The sequence below is a fragment of the Taudactylus pleione genome, unplaced genomic scaffold, assembly GCF_031769625.1.
Source record: "Taudactylus pleione unplaced genomic scaffold, aTauple2 ptg000624l, whole genome shotgun sequence".
NCBI classification, from domain to species: domain Eukaryota; kingdom Metazoa; phylum Chordata; class Amphibia; order Anura; family Myobatrachidae; genus Taudactylus; species Taudactylus pleione.
This window is the reverse complement of record NW_028285026.1, coordinates 1,318,223-1,336,059: the sequence shown is the minus strand read 5'-3', so window position 1 is coordinate 1,336,059 and position 17,837 is coordinate 1,318,223. Positions and strand designations below refer to the sequence as shown.

Genomic DNA, 17,837 nt, shown 5'->3' with positions numbered 1-17,837 from the left:
GTTACCTTGAGGGAGGATGTGCGGGGAACGGGTATTTTCGTTTCTTTGTCCAGAAACATGGATGGAATCTGGACGGGTAACTCCCAGGGCTGTGGGGCTGGTCCAAAGGCTGGGGAATCCACCGGCTGGCCTGTCCGCAACAACAAGAGGCACACTTAGGGACGGATATAATGGATACAAGTACATTTGTTTAACGGAAAAATGTGACTGGGGTAAGATTTGCAGTGCTGCGTATACATGCAGGATTCAACGGATCTTACACTCGAAGCTCCTGGAACATGGAGAGATGGATTGGACGCGGTCACATGTAAATGCGCAGAGATGCAGATCAACCACACCCCTTAGAGAGGTTTCCGATTTTGACTTGCATGTATCTTGTAGTGGTGGATCTTTACTGGCCTAGCCCTACAGTTGTTGATGACGACGACGGATGCACTTTTGTTCACAAAAGTGCGCTGGATACATGCAAATCAAAATACAGCCTCATACTAATATGTCCAGACACATTTGTGCTTTTACTGAAAAAATAAAAAGTAAAAAAACCCTCAAAATCAGTCTCCCTGATCTGCAAAAGTTATGTTATGGGTCAAATTACTGCACATACACTGCTTAAATGTGTGTCGGGGTGGGGGGTAAAAGTACTGTATAGTACCTAAATCCTACAACTAGGGTGTAGTGTTTTTCCACTAGTATAAACTACATGTGTTGGATAAAGTTACCCAGTCTGTGGCTTTTTAAGAATGAGATGCCCCACTTTAATTCAATTTGTGGTTTCTGGTCCTTCTAGTAAATCAGGGAGCTAGGATGGGAGCTTTTTACACCCTCCATTTCCCAGACACCATTACTACGAAATCTAACAGCCTCCAATATTGATTCCTGCATTCACCTATGTAATAGATCTGTTCTGGGCAGGGGCATGGCCTGGTAGCCGACTGGAGAGGACGTGCTTAGAGCTCCATCCTGGCCATTAAATATATACATATATAGGACTGCAGAGGATACCTCCTTTACTCCCCTACCTTCTCTGAAGCCTGTCCACACTGGGTGGTAAGGTCCGCGGATCCGGGGGTTATTACCTAAATCCCTGCGTGTTGCTGCCTACTGAACCCATGGAAGCCGGGGCCTCGATTTTGGATGCGATCCGTCCGGATCACTGCATCACAGTGGAGGTCCGGAGATGCACTTCCTCCCCCTCCATCATCTATCTGCTGCCTGCCGACCTGCACTGCCTCCCTGGGTGCTGTAGTGAGTAACGCTTGCTGCTGGGCTTCGTGATTGACTGCGGCATCTCCTCCCATGGCCGACGTCCCGTGCTGCTGTGCTGGAAGTGTGCCTGCTGGGATATTGTACTGCTGTCGGGTGGCCTTCCTTCACACTTTACCGGTTTTAGGCAGAGGTAAAATAGGGTGAGGTCTTGTGCACTCCCCAGTATACTAGGGGTGAGTTTCTGAAGCCCAGTAGTTCTCCTTCATACTACAGGTGGGGGGTGGTGCTCTGATCCCTGCACATGTTTCTTCCCACTATATAATATAGTTTAATCATACTTCTGGTTAACTTTTCAATTTTTGCCCAGATTGTTTAAATTATATTATTACCATATTGGATTTATTACATATTGTAAATATTGGCTCTATAGGTTTATTACTAAAGTTGTAGCTCCCCCTTGTGACCAGCCTTTGTAATCACAGCTACTCCTGATGTATTCCTGTTTAGGCTACACATCCATAAGTAATTATTCCCACAATTACAGATTACGGAGGTCATGGTCTCTTGAGCGGTTGAGGTGCCTTAGATCACCCCAATATTCTGTTTAATCCCATGCTCTAACGCTATGTGGGATTATGGCTGTTTAGGCCAATCTCTCTGGGGAATGTGACCAGTGGTGGTACAAGTGTTCCTGATTATACCTACAGTCTACACTTCAATACGGTTGCTCAGTTTTCTCTCCATGTTGATAGTCTTTATATTGTCACTGTTCTCCATGGGCAAGAACAAGAAGAGCTCCTCAAAGGCGGTGCTATAAGTATAGGAGGTATTTTCCGCAACAACCTTAAGGCCTGGTATACTTGGCAAACTGCGGCCATTAAACAGCCTTGAGGGCTGATGAGGTGTAGCAAAAAGGTAGCCTTTAGGCTGTGTAGAAAGTTGCAGCCTTTGGGCCGTAGTAACAGCCTTGAGGGTTGGCAAGCCTAGACAAGATGTGGATTTTGGGCCTTGAAGCAAGATGCACCCTTCAGGCAGTGTAGCAGCCTTGAGGGCTGGTAAGCCTTGGCAAGATGTGGCTGTCGTGCGACTCGTGCCGCCGGGTTGACACAAGCGGCAGTACACTTGATTGTGCACACTGGACGCTGATGTGTGACTTGTTCTGCCGGGTTGAAACAAGCAGCAGTACGCCTGATTGCGCACACTGGATACTGTACGGTCCGTTCCGCCTAGATGACACAAACAGCTGGAGACTGGAATGCCTCCTGGATGACACAAACAGCAGGAGCAATACAAAGCAGACAGGAGAATTGGATACTCGACTGAAACAGGAGACCAACACCAGAACCGGAAACATGTGAAAACGCTATCACCGGCATCTGAGCAGCCTTTGCACCAAAAGGAAACAGCCACAGGAGCCAATCCAGATCAGACCAGGGATGACTGACAGCTGAAGGGAGGAGTTCAGCGAATGATCACCTGGCATTCGCATCAGCGGCTTGTGACAGGTGGACACTCGTAAACCGCAGAGATCCTCTCTTCACCTTGATTTACAAGAAAATTTTACGGACTCCCGTGGCATCCTCAACTGCTATGGAGGCCTTATCTCAACCTTCCTCTCCAGGTACACCTCCTTCACCGTGTCCTTCCCAAATGGAAAATTCTAGAAGTACTGCTTTACCGGAGACTCATGACCTCTCAGCCATAATGCAACACCTCAAATCCCTACCAACCAAAAAAGAACTTCCATCTTAAAGGGACTTTAAGCTGCTTGAAGTTAAAATCCAAGAAACAGTCTGCAAAGTAGTGGCGGTTCTCCAAGCAGATATCTCTCAATTGACAACCAGATTGGTGACCCGGGAAGAGGGTAGGGAGAAAATGGTTGAGGATTTCTACAATTTATGAGATACTGTCCATGCTCAAAAAAATTATTAGCACCCACCAGATTGCACACTGGCAGCTGAAAGGTAAGTGCCTACAGGGTGTTATCCTCACCAAGAAGAGATATACACAAACAATATTTATAGGCACCCTCCCTTCTGCGCCTTACATAAACATCAAAGAGAAGAATAACACTTATCTTATATTGTGAGTTCCTTTAGAATCTCTGTCAAGTGGAACAGCCCAGCAGAGTGCGACATCTATTCCATTAACACCAACTAGGTGACACGTGGAGGTTATGTCAACCCACAGACCGTGACTACACTTTTTACTCCCACCCACACAATGTCTACTGCCGAATAGACTACTTCTTTCTAGAACACAAACATTTGAATATGATCCGTGATGCGAGGACTGGTTCCCTAACTTGGGTCTGATCATGCACCAGTTTCCCTTACAGACTCGATATGCCACTCTTCCCCATCTGTTCGTTCATGGAGACTCAAAGAACTTCTTCTACAAGACTCCTAGTGTAGGGACCAGCTCAAGCAATGTATTGATGACTATATCTACATTAATAACAGTCCTGATATATTCAAAATCTCCCTTTGGGGAGGTACACAAATGTGTAATTAGAGGTAAACTGATTCAGCTTGGTTCCTACATGAAAAAGCAGAGGGAGACACAGAAGATGAATTTGTTACAGCAGATTCGGGAGCTGGAGACGGCCCATAAATCCTCCCTGTCTGGGGATGTCCTGGTAAAGCTTACAGATGCTAAACGGTCCTTGAACAAGCTCATGTCGGATAAACTTAAGTTGGACTACCATAAATGTAGAGGCCGTTTTATTCAATGGGGGAATAAACCTAGTAAGATGTTGGCCAGGGCTTTGCGAGCGCAAAGAGCCTCCGTGCATATCCAGACAATAGTAGACGCCTCGGGCCGGGATTGTCGGTTAACATCAGAGATTGCTGAAGCATTCCACTCATATAATTCTGGGCTTTATTATTTGACTAAAGGCTCCTCACAGACAACTGGTGGGGTTTGGGCTGAAAAGTTACAGGCTTATCTTTCAAACATTAACTTCCCCACACTGTCGGTAGATGACGCTCTTGCTCTGGATAGCCCTTTTACATTAGGATAACTTGGTGAAGCAATCAAGTCATCTCCATCTGGGAAAAGTCCGGGTCCGGTTGGGTTCCAGATTTCATATTATAAAATTTTCTGAGACACCCTAATGCCTATGATGCTCCAAGCATTTAACATAGTCTCTTATGAACATAATTTTTTTCAGCTCAATCTTTAGAGACACATATCACCATCATCCCCAAGGAGGGGGAAGGATCCCCCCCCCCTGTTGCCCTAGCTATAGACCTATATCCCTCTTAGATGTGGATTTGAAACTTTATGCAAAGCTTATTGCAAATAGATTCAAATTACTCTTACCTTCAGTGATTCATACAGACCTGGTGGGTTTTGTCTTGGGTCGTGAGGCTCGAGACAACACGACCAAAATGCTTAACTTAATCCACTTAGCAACCTGGTCTTCAGGAGGCTTCGATGCTCTTATCGACTGATGCCGAGAAGGCTTTCGACCGCATTAGTTGGACAATTATGCAGGGTCTGTTAGAATATATGGGGCTTAACCCAACGTCATTGCACAGAATTTTAGCACTCTACAGAGGACCTTCCGCCAGAACAAAAATAAATAGAGATATTTCTAACCCAGTCCAGATATTTAACGGGACACGGTAAGGGTGTCCGCTGTCTCCGTTGATATTCATGTTATGCATGGAGGCTCTTGAACGGGGCAAAAGAGCCAATCCAAATATTTCGAGTTTACGGGTGGGGGACACAGAATATAAATTAGCCCTTTTTGTTGAGGATCTGCTAGCAATCATTACAAACTCTACGATCTCCCTTCCTAATTTGATGAAAGAATTTCACATTTTTAGCAAACTTTTTTTTTTTATTTTTACATCAATTATTTCAGATCAGTAGCTATGAATCTCACTGTTAATACTTCGGTTCTTACTGGCCTGCAACAGGCCATTGCCTTTCAGTGACTTCCCTCACACTTAAAATACTTAGGAGTCCTTCTCCCCAGGGACCTCTCTAAGGTTCACTCACTCAATTTTGCTCCTTTACTTGCAAAAATCAGACAGGAGCTTACCACTTGGACATGTAAGGGTATCTCATGGATTGGGAGGATCAATGTAATAAAAATTAATATCCTACCTCGAGTGCTTTATCTCCTACAAACTTTGCCAGTACTTATTTCTCATGGCTGGATTACGGATCTTAATCGGGTGGTGAAAAATTTTGTGTTGGGTGGGAGAACCCCTTGGTTCAAACATGATGTCCTATTTAGACGTAGACACTTGGGAGGGCTCCAGCTCCCGCATTTTACTATTTATCATGATGTTGTTATACTTATAATACTGGACTGGTCCAGATTGAATTCTGTTAAACAGTGGGTATCTATTGAGGGCTCCTTTTTTGCAGTCACCCCTGAATGCTGTGCCCTGGTTGTCACGCTTACCTAGCATTTCATATCCAAACATAGGACCTACAGTAGGAACTTTGAAAAGGCTTAGGGGCTTTTACGGTGTCTCCACGGCTCCCTCTCCTCTAGCTTCGATATTTGGCAATCCAGCATTTCCCCCTGGGATTTCCAACCTGGCTTTCAAATGTTGGTCACAGGCAGGGATATCCAGGATAGGTCAATTGTTGGAAGCCTCCGGAGTACTGTCCTTTCAGGATATTCAAGCTCAGTGGCGACCCAATAATGAGATCTGGCGATACCTCCAGGTTAAATATTTTCTCCCATCACAAAATCTCATCTCTTCAGGGACTCGTAAACCTTTGCCCTTTGAGCAATTGGTTCTGTCCTCAACTCTCTCATCCCATGTTATTTCCACTATATATACACTCCTGATAGAAAAACGCTTTTCCTCATTGCCAAATTTTACTAAACAGTGGGAGAAAGATCTTGGTACAGACATTAGTGATACTCAATGGACATCTATTTTTGAGAAATCCTGGAGCTGCTCCACCAAACATATTACCCATTGACACGCATTTTAAAGTAATCTCTCGTTGGTATTGCTGTCCATCAGTCTTATCTAAAATGTACCATGGGGTGTTGGCGTGTTGTTGGAGATGTGGTAAAGACTTCGGTAATCCTCTTCATAGTTGGTGGTCATGTCCAGTTCTTAGGCCCTTTTGGGATGAGGTGGTTTCGGTTGCATGGGAGATTTTGGGCTCAGATGTTCCAGATGGGCTTGAATTTTGGCTCTTGAATTTACTTACCATGCCTTTATCTGTATACAAAAAAAATCCCTTTTGAAATACTTTAATAGTGCTGCCAAGGCCGTTATTCCTATGCGATGGAGGTCTACCTCCCCTCGACTTTAGTTGATTGGTTCCAAAGGATCGAACTATATTAAACAAGGGATGATATTATACTGTCTTCTGCTGATCAGTCCAAAAATTACCTGAAGGTTTGGTTTTATCAGTTGGAATTTTGTGAGTCAGCCCACTATAAATCCCTGATGGGAGTGTTAGAACTCTAATTTCTACATGCCCTTGATCATATGACTTCTGCTTCTTGGTCCTTAGGTTCCCGGTGGAAAATTTCTCCCCCTCTCTCACTCTCTACCTGTAACTTTCTCCCTTTCTTTCTTACCTTTTTTTTTCTAGGTCTTCCTTTTCCACTATTTTGTATTTGTTATATCAGATGATTACGGTAATTTAAATTTTGTATTTTGTTATGTGATGGTTTATATAAGGCCATACTATATGATTGTGGGCTTTTTTAGTCCATACAGTGTATATATTGTAATATTTTGGTTACTTTGTTTTGTATACAGTTATGGATATTGAATATTATCACATGCTATTGTGCCTATATATATATATATATATATATATATATATATATATATATTTTTTATTTATTTATTTATTTTTTTTCCCATTTCAAAATCTTGAATAAAATTTACTAGCAAAAAAAACCCCCAGAAACTGAATTTAGCTTCAGTCTGGTACATATTCCAATGCAAAAATCTAAATCTCCCCACCCAGTTGTTTCAACTAACTAAAAGCTGCAATTTGATGGAACAGACACTGGGCCTGATTCAGCAAGGAACGCACAAGAGAGAATGCACGCAATTGGTCGATGCGTATGCATTGCGTGTGCGCGAACTAGCCAGAGCGATAGGGTAAGCGTACGCAGATCAGATGCAGCATGTACGCAGACCCCTCTGATATTGATTGACAGGAAGTGCCATTTGTGGGTGGTGATGGGGTGTGGTTAGGCGAACGCAGGTGTGCCTGTGCGTTGGGACGGCGTTATAGGGGCATGCATAATTCAAGCAGTGCAGCAGCAACGCAGCAATCCTGCACGCTGTACACAGGAAGCGGCTAAAATCCTGCGGCAGGTCAGGGTTAACCACTATTATGCTAATGTGTTCGATGGTTCTCGATGTTACCGATGTTTACTCTGTCTCGCGTACTGATCAGGCTGTGAGTAAGGGAGATGGGCAGCTTAATGGGTGTCTGCATCTTGCGCTGTGTTCTCGCAGTGGGCGGGTGCATGCGTCTGCTAGTGTGCGTTCCTTGCTGAATCAGGCCCACTGAGATTTGTCTATAAGGAAACATGTTGAATATATAGTGGGAGGCACAAATTGAAGCGATAGTCACATGAATGAAGCCGATCACATCACACACAATGACGTCACTGGTTCAAAGTTTACTGACGGATTCATTGCATCAGCCCACACTGTAATCACTGCTAGTAAACAATGAAAACTGTAAGTAAATCTGTAGAAGGATGATGTCCGTGCCCTCTGCTCTTAAACTACAAATCCCAGCATTCCCTTCTGCTAGACTGCAGTTGTCTCAGATATTATAGAACCTCTACACACATGCACACACGCAGTCATGCACGGGTCTGCAATACTACTATTTGGTACACACTGACCGGTATAAGGCGTAGTCACCCACTGACATGTCCTGGACTCTGTGAAAGTCTCCAGTCGATACTAGAAAGTACAAGACATTAGACATCACAGCAAACCAAATGCATTGTTGTGTAGTGTTCAGCCCATTATATAAACACTGGTAACAGACAGAGAATATTGTAACCCTGCGATCAATGACCAATATAATTCTACACTCAACCAGGACCACCTCTAGGGTCTGGTACGTAAATGGTTATAGATATGAGAAGACTGACACAGAGGGGATGACCCCGAGGAGAGGGGACTACACACTCTGTATGTATTAAACGGTTGGAGTTCCTGGAAGCTCATCTCTTCTGCCGGGGAGGAGCGATAACAACATTTGCTGTTGGCGTAATCCAGCAGAGCCTTTCTCGCGTCATCTTCGGAGATGAAGGGGACCCTGCAAAGAGGAGGCCACAAGCCAATCAACAGGACGCAAATTGCAAGACAGCAACGACAGCATAACAGTAACTTCTTGATAAAGGCCGAAACGCGTTGGAAGCCCCTGCACCATATGAACCCTCATCAGTCAAATCTCCACCTACAACATTGTGACTCTGACCGCGATGGTCAGCCCCGCAGTTCTCATTCGCCACGCTGTTGCAGACTCTGATGGACACGTGGAGCCACCACCTGTCAATGCACTGACCACTCCCTACAGGCTTGTAGGTTGAGTACACGCCCACAGAGCACACTACCCGGCACACAATATACAGAACTCATGGGACCGTGGGGTCAGATCCATCTCCGGCAGCTGCACCGCATTGCCGCACCACCGCTACTGACCAGAAGCTCAAGAAAATACAACAGCATGAGTGTCAGCCTGCACAGCACCCACGGGATCGTGGAGGATGGACACCTGCCAGCAGGTTACATTGATGCACACTGGACAGTGAGGGAACTGCTCCCTGCCACAGACCCTCCGTACCTACCGGTAGGTAAGCATCCCTCAACAGTGCGGGACGCCGCTAAACTGGAGGTACTCCCGACATTGACACAAAGGCAATCCCGGGTCCTAAGTCTGTAGACCATAGGTCCAGCAGGGGAACGTGCAGGAGTAAGAACCGCACGTTAAGGAGCCGCCAAAAAGGGTCTACCCACTTCCCAACTGAGGACTAGACCTGGACACCCCCTATAAGAGGACTGTACTACCACATGCCTACCCAACCAGCCAGGGATACCTAAAATCCTCACCATTACCACCAATCCTAGAGGAGCAGTGTGTCTCCTCCAATAATAAACAGGATTGGAATCTATTTGTTCACCTTGTTTTTGTTCTGACATAATCATTCCATCTAGCTTACCGATTCACTCACAATCCACACTCATCCCCATATTCCACCAACCCCACCTGCACAGAGACAATCACTTACTACACCATCATACCAGGCACAACCCAGCACATAGCCATTAACTCCACCACACACACCCTCCACCTCCTCCACCCCACCCCAATCTGCACCTACAACCCAGGAGCGCACGTAACATTTTATCTATTTACATCCATTTGTTAGTAGGATCAGGTACCCCTACTGATACGTTGCAGCACCTCCCCACCCCAACCCCACTTATTAGACTCATCCCCCACTGTCACCACACCCCGAAGCGCGGCCCACCCACAATATAATCCTACTATTGAGAAAAGAAGACCACAGACAATCTTACGTCCAGTTGGCGTTTGCTGGTGTCGGCACAGCGCCAGGAATCGGGCCCATTTCTGGAGGAGGTAGAAATTTAGCACCTGTGAATGGAAAGGAAACTTCAATATGAGATGAGCGGATGAAGATACTGCACCACCATTGACCACCTGGGGTTTCGGTTTATATTTCCACATTGTCATCTACTACTTTCAGACACATCAGACGGATATTTTACCCTTATATGTCTTACGTTAAAAAAAATAATCTGTTAAAAATACATGTAACTAATTGGATTTAGCTAAACGGAGGTTATGAAGCTACAGATTTGACCTTGGATCCAATTTGCTGTCTGTTGACTTACTCCAAAATGACGCCTGCTCTCAAAAACGTCTGACTGAACATCAGGCTGGTCTGCAACCATTCATAGTCACTGGTCAATCCATATTCACAATCATCCTGGCACAAATCACACATATTATATATACTGCTATCAGGGGCGTAACTAGGTATCTGAAGGCCTCATAGCAAAAGTTTGTAAGGGCCCCTATGTACCACCCAATAGTGAAAAATGTATATAACACATGTAACCTCCCCACTCCCACAGCTCTGGGCAACATAGAAGCTGCTCACCTTCCACCTATGATAGTTACGCCCATGACCGCTATATACCTTTCTTTTAAGTTTTCATTTTTTTTAATTAGCAGTGGAACTGGAAGCGTGCGCTGGGCTCCTGTGTTAAAATTACTCCTATTGCTCAGTATCGGTAAATATTAATGAATAGCAGCTAAAAGTAATTTTTTATCACCATTTCTATGATTAACAAATTGATTGTAATAATCATATTTACTTTATGTCTGCTCTCTCTCTCTAACCTCGATATGTCTGATGCTTAATTTTTCCCGTTTACCGTGCGATTTCTTATGTCAATTGTATCCACGCAGTCATTATTCTGCTCAGCTGCACCCCCGTGCCACTTGTTCTGCTTACGCTCTTATCTAAGTCACGTGTCAGCTGCTGCGGAATCCGTCACGCCGTAAAAATAAAACAGAATTAAGATAATCGTAACCAGAAGGATAAACTGCTGATATCAACATATGGCACCATATAGATTGGTATAGGGGCCCCAGACAGCTCCCATCACGGGGGCCACATTTGCCTTAAATACTAATTTATAACTTTTCCAAATCATGGAAACTTTCCTGTTAAACCAGCACTAATCTGTCTTTTATCGGTCAAGCGGTTAGTGGTGTTGAACTAGAAAACATGACAATTTACTTACCACCATCATATGTGCCCATCCCTTCATACCCTGGAATATCTGTCCATCCAGACAGTGGAGCTGATGGACCATCAGTGCTGATAGCAAGACCAGTGGCAGCGGCCGCATTAGCTGGAGCGTAATACGGCGGGCTCATAGCCGGAAACATGGCCGCCGAAGCCATATTTCCTTCAGGATAGTTTGCGAATCCAGATATGAGAGGTTTCCGTTCAATATCTGTTTGGGAAATAGGAGAGGTGAGGACCACACAGAGATACAAAGCCATCCTTTAGTAGATATTGCACATGGGGTAGATTTACTAACCTGCGGTTGATCGGTGGCTTTGAAAGATAGATTTAAAGCCTCAACAGAAAGAAATTATAAACCAGGCTGGTGTAGCATTCAGTTCTGTTGTCGTTTTAAATTCATCGGTCAAAGTCGCCATCATCGCCTGCTTTGACAAACCGATGCGTGTTAGTAAATCTACCCCACACGGTTTATTAATGACACAAAATGACAATACCTTGGCCCGTGCATGTTTGTCTGATGTATTTGCCCATGTTTATCGAGAAGCAAATGTTTGCCAAATTTTATTGAGCTGAGAAAATAAAATAAGATTGCAATGCAAAGGTGGGGGGATTATTGTAATGAGATAAAGTTTAGGAGAAGACATTTTTAAAGGGGGGGTTTCATGTCACCTTGAAGAAGCTGTATGACCAATTTCAGTCTGCAAAAGCATCTCTGAGCTGAAGGAGATCTGGTTTCATCCTATACTTTTCACTATAACGCATTTTGCACCATCCAGTTGCATTTTGGCAAAGAAGCGCCTTTCACCAAACAACGTCAAACACACAAATTCCCTACCTGCAATAACAACAGCCCCAATGTCACCTCATTCTCATCATACATTTAAGTAATAAGTCAGGGCTGAACCTAACAGTATTTTAGAAGGAAAACTTAAAAAACAAGGGAGATTATAACTTTACAAAGGCATGGACGTGACGATCACACTTCCTCATTCATAGTCCACCTTTTCAAATATTTCCATAAATGTAGGGCCGACCCCTTGCCTGTCATCTATAGAGAGCGCAGAGGAGACCTGGACCCTAAAATGCGCCAGCCAGGCCAATGTTGGTTGTTGTGAGCATCCCAAGTGAGGCCCCACAGAAGTCAGTGCCAACGAGAGCTATTCAAACAGATCTACCCGCATAAGAACACCTGCATGTACTTACCTAGGGACCGGCTTGCTCGCCGAGAGAATGTGAGCAGAGAAGGGGAAAAGCAGATATATACGTATGTTCAGCTCTCTCGTATTGTGTATAAACATCTACTTTACTGAGTCATAGTATCATTAAACGGAAAATGGTCAATGATTACACAGAGTGATCCTTATATAAATGAATACAGTGTTTCCTACTAAAGACCTGCCATGCTGGATTCCTAGTGCACTACAGCTGTTCAACTTTTGGCAGCAACATGTAGGGCATTAAATATAGTCACCCTTTACTCTATAGATGGGTCTCTCCCCTATTCCTCATTCCACACTAAGGGGTCTATGTACTAAGCAGTGATAACTGACAGAGTGAAAAGTGATAAGTCTGTGATAAGTACCAGCCAATCAGCTCCCAACTGTCATTTTTCAAACACAGCCTGTGAGATGGCAGTTGGAAGCTGATCGGCTGGCACTTATCACAGACTTATCACTGCTTAGTACATAGACCCCTAAGATACTGATGGATGAAACGAATAGTGCTGGCTGCTGTGTAGCGTTCCGTCAGACTGGTCCCCACAGATCCACCCCCACTATATAACATCAAACGCCATCACGGCAGGGAAATGAAGATATGACAAAGCCGGCTCTGCACATTGGATCTTCCTTTGTACTCCTAACAGGTGATGTTTTCAGGATTTCTGTCTGTGTAAAAGGTGGGATAATTACTGATCCAGCAAAATAGATCAAATCATCTGTGCATGATTAAAGAAATCCAGCTAACATGACCTGTTGAGGACCGGAGTTGAGAACCAGTGCTCTAACATTATACACCTGTGATTATATGGGGGTAATTACAGTTATCTAATGCACAATCCCTGGAAATTAGAATGTTAGACCCAGATTATACGTCTGTCGTACAGCTTTGCAATAGATGTCTTAGGAACATAGGGCAGCTGGATCCTCATACCTGGGTTCATCAGGTAATTGGGCTCATACGGTTGTTCCATGGCTCCATAATTTGCTGTATGTTTTCCTCTAGATAAAAGCAAAAGAATGAGAGAGAAAAAAATTATATAAATGTATGTATCAGTGATGCAAGCAGGAGGGGGCGTTTCCTGAGTACCTTGAAACCCCCTGCGCCGTGCTGATTATTTTATTTTTTTTGTGAGACTGAGTTTATGGAGAGAGATAAGTGGAAGAGATAAAGTACCAACCAATCAGCTCCTGTCATTTTTGAAATGCAGCCTGTAAAGTGACAGTTAGGAGCTGATTGGTTGGTACTTCATCCCCATCCACTTCAGATCTCTCCAAGGCTTAGTACATATATCCCTTTGTCTCCGTCTCATCTGGCTGCTGTCTGAGAGCTCAGAATGGGACACGGGCTGCGATCGGAGCTGCTGCCCGTTGTAACCATGGAAAGAGCCGAGGGGAAGGGGAGCTGCCGCGGCTCGGCCTCTGAATGTTGGTGACAGTCACTGCACTCATCTTCGGCTTAGGGCATAGCAGGTAAGGCGTCTGCTGTTATATAAATAGCATAGCGGAAGGTCTCACCAATAAACGTTCTGTCTATTATGCATGGTAAATAAAATATATATATATATATATATACACACACACACACACACACACACACACACACACACACACACACACACACAGTGTAATGGTTAGCATTACTGCCTCACATATCACTGAGGTCGTGGGTTCGATTCCCACTACAACCGTAACTGTGTGGAGTTTGTATATTCTCCCAGTGCTTGCGTCGGTTTCCTCCCACATTCCAAAAATATACTGGTAGGTGAATTGGCCCCCAACAATAAAAATGAACCCTAGTGTGTATGTGTTTGTGCATGTGGTAGGGAACATAGATTGTAAGATCCACTTGGGCAGGGACTGTGAATGGCCAAAATATTCTCTTAAGCGCTGCGGAATATGTGTGCGCTATATAAAAAACTGGTAAATAACAATAAAAAATAATATATACCCCCTATGGGAGGGGTTGAGTGCACACAAATGTTCCTCTTTAAACTGCTGCTAGGTAAATATAGGAACAATGGGCCTGATTCAGACCCACTCGCGAACGGCTGTCCGCTCGCAAGTGGGTCGATGGTGTGCACTGCGCATGACGGAGGGAGCTCCGTCATGCGCATGCGCAAGACGCGACGAGCGAAGGACTTTCCTTCGCTCGTTGTGTCTGATCAAAGGGGGCGTGCTGTCGATGTTGATTGACAACACGCCCCCTTTGGTGGGCGTGCCGGGGGCGTGCCTCCCAGACGGGGGCGTTCCCAAGGGAACGCCTACCGTCAGAAGCCGGCCCCACTGACATCACTAGTGATGCCAGTGGGAGTGATTTGGGCTCTGATAGAGCCAAAATCACTCCCGGCCTTGCGCTTGAGAAACTCAACCGCGGGCTTCGGCTCGCAGTAGCGATGGTCAAGACCATCGCGACCATCAACCTGCATGCTCGTATATGCTGTGGGTGGTGACCCACAGCTATACGAGCGTTCAGGAGGACGCTCCATAATTATGGAGGTGAGCCCTGATTCAGAGCGAGCGCTCTGGTCAGAGCGTCCGGCTCTGAATCAGGGCCAATGTATCTGATACCACTACAGGGAACCTGGGCTGGGAGTTTCCCTTTTATTATAAGGAACTTTGGCTCACTGGCAGGGTTGCATAAAATCGGATTTTAAATTAAAAAAAAAATAAAAAAGGATTTTTATTTTTTATTTAATAGGATTTTTTTATTTTACATTTTTTTTTAAAGAAAACGTTTTAAATTTTAACCCGTTTACTTTATAAAAAAAATGTATAAAAAAAAATCCAATTTAAATCCCAAAAAATCTGATTTAAATCAATTAAATCCGTTTTTATTTTTTTTATTTTTTTTTTAAAAATCAGATTTTTGCAACCCTGTTTGGCTGTAAGGGAAAAATATCATAACTTGTGAGTGACAGAGAACATTGATGGTGTGTGTGATAGGTGGTCAGACACTGCAGGGGAAAATTACACTGGTCATAATTTAAGGCCCCCATACATCAGCAATCTGAAAACCACAATTGCAAAATCTGAAGATTTATTGCCCGATTTTAGGATTTCACAGTCTAGCAAACTGCGCCCATACACTACAGATCTGTTTCAGTGATTTGCATATCGATTGCAGCAAACACAGATCTTCCTTTTCTTGAAAGGCTCCATAATTTTACTAGTTACGATCTGCAAATCTGCTGATCATCTCCATAGACTAGAAATCTACAGCCCCAATTGATCCGTGAAATCCAACATGCTGGACAACCTGATTTACCAATTGCAATCACTTTTTGGTTGAAATCTGCGATCTGTGAAGCCCCATACATTGCTGATTTTTATACACAATCAATTGCAAATTGCAGAATTGCCGCAATCCATTGCTGATGTATGGGGGCCTTTACTGATATTCAAGCTGCTTCCTTTTTTATCTAATAACACTGAAAAATAACCTTTTAAACATGTGGTCACATGAGGCTTGGCAAGCGAAAATGTCAGGTTTGTTGGGCTTAGAGACCCCCTACTTGGGGAAACCCCATTAATCTGTGCAAACCTAGCAGAATCATATTGTGTCTCTCTAATACCCCTTTTCCACCTAAATTCCGGGTCTAACCCGGAGTTGGAACAAAGTTCCTATCCGGATCAGATCCGGAATTTTGCCGGTGCTGACTCGGGATATTCCCGAGTCAGCGCCGCTCACACCGCAGTCGGGTCTGCATAGACCCGGCTTTTGCGGAGTGAAAGTGGACGCTTGGAGATGACGTCATCTCCAAGCGCCACTGAAGCCGGACCAATCGGACGGCTAGCAGCGCACTCCAGGTCTTTGTGACCCGGAGTGCGCTGTTCCCATAGCAGGGTTTCACGGGCTACGCCTGTGTTAAACCCTGCTAGTTACCTGGGTTGGATTGCCGGGTCACTCGACCCGGCGATCCAACACTCTGCCCTTTTACACCAGGGAGCTGCCCGGGTTAACCCTTCAAAAACCCGGGTTTTAGCTCCGATGTAAAAGGGGTATAACTTTCGTCACGTGTCTCCGTGTAACATGATGACCAAGTACCACAGCGCCCCTAGTGGAGAGATTGCAACATAACGAGACCCCTGAGGACAACGTAAAAGTTTGACACAGGCAGCAAAAAAGAAAAAAAAAAACTTTCCAAGTGAAACAAGTACAGGATTAAAGTTCTCCTTGATGGTCTGTGCTACAAAATCACGTGAACAATCTTATGTGTAAGGACAAAATGGGCAAGTAAGGAGTAGATTGTGGCAGGATGATGCCTTAATGTGAGCTCTAACCTGTCGCTGGGTTATGCTGGGACTTGTGGGTTATACAGCAGTTGGAGACACACAGGTTCCCTATCTCTATCTTATTATGAGCCTACTCATATAGAACAGTGCTTTTAGGTTATCCTCCCTGCATATTAGCCCCCTGTGTGCTGACCCCTCAGCCATAGCCTTCCAGTCACTGTATGTGCACTACAATAACAAGCATGCATTGCTGCACATACCTGAGCCCGCTATGCTCTTCCATGGTCACTGACTGCAGCAAACAGGTTCCCTACAGGGGAGAATAGCTTCACAATAATCGCTTCCTGTTCCTGCTGCTAATTACTGGCTGGGATCCCTCTACCTACCCTGCTCAGTGCTCTGGTCTCTGCCTTGTTCCTGCTCAGGCTGCTGCTCTTTCTGTTTCGTTTCCGTTGGACAATGTAACAAAATGTTGCAGTATCAGTTTATAAGTCTCGTGTGTGACTCACTACCTAACTAACTAATCATGCCAATATAATTATAATATGTATATAAATGGCTGCCAGGCATCAGAAAATGTAATGACAGTAAAGGTGTAGAGACATTTTCATCTGTCAGCAAGGAAGAAATAGTTGTCAGTAAAAGTCACTAGACTGCATGTAGCAATAACTGACCAATTATTAAGAAACACTAGTCTGCAGGAAACTGTGATCTGCAAACTCTCTTTGTTTTAGGGCAGTGGTGTCAAACTCGGGCCCTTCAGCTGCAGTGGAACTACACATCCCAGCATGCACTGCCAGAGTTTGCTATTATGGCATTCTAAAACTGGATATGTAGTCCCACAGCAGCTGGAGGGCCCGAGTTTGACACCACTGTTCTAGACAATAGGATTGCCATCCCGCAGGATGGGGGAGCAGGCAGCGCTGGAGTCGTGGGAGGCGCGCGCACGGCTCAGACAGGTTGTGTGCGCTAGTCACGTGCGTGCAGGTCCCAATATCGCTAAGCCCCGCCCCCTGGATCAGATTTTTCAGAAGCTTACAGATGGAAATCTCGAGTAGAACAACGAGACTGAGGTCGACCTGATTCCTGTACCCTTACCAACAAAGGAGACAGGAGACTATGTAAATGCAGAAAACTAAAGGTGCGTATCTACTTGCCGACTAGGAAAGACAGTACGATTAATACATTGTAATCATACAGTCGTTCCTTATAATGTGAAGTGCCTACACTGAACGATATTTCGTTCAGTGTAGGCACCCTCCCTCATCCTCGAACATGGGCAATCTGTCGTTATCGGCAGATTGACCATCATGTACAGGCGATGATGTCGAAAACAACCAGCGGTTGGTCATTTCCGACATTAAACT

The 17,837-nt window shown here is 44.7% G+C and overlaps 1 protein-coding gene across 3 annotated transcripts in view; it reads right to left on the bottom strand.

Moving 5' to 3' along the window:
* Positions 1–16,918, bottom strand: part of LOC148479316 (protein SSUH2 homolog) — a 35,356-nt gene extending 18,438 nt beyond the window's left edge. The window contains exons 1-7 of one of the 3 annotated variants that reach the window (XM_088454657.1): positions 16,857–16,918; positions 13,169–13,236; positions 11,010–11,225; positions 9,756–9,831; positions 8,361–8,490; positions 8,069–8,129; positions 6–130 (exon numbers count right to left, since the gene is read on the bottom strand). In XM_088454657.1, the coding sequence (XP_088310783.1) occupies positions 6–130; positions 8,069–8,129; positions 8,361–8,490; positions 9,756–9,831; positions 11,010–11,225; positions 13,169–13,208 (648 nt within the window). In that variant the 5' untranslated portion in view covers positions 13,209–13,236; positions 16,857–16,918. Of the gene's footprint in view, positions 1–5; positions 131–8,068; positions 8,130–8,360; positions 8,491–9,755; positions 9,832–11,009; positions 11,226–11,312; positions 11,440–13,168; positions 13,237–16,730; positions 16,814–16,856 lie in introns of those variants that run through there. The other 2 variants (XM_088454656.1, XM_088454658.1) reach the window with 2 other exon arrangements.
* Between the last annotated feature and the right edge of the window lie 919 nt (positions 16,919–17,837).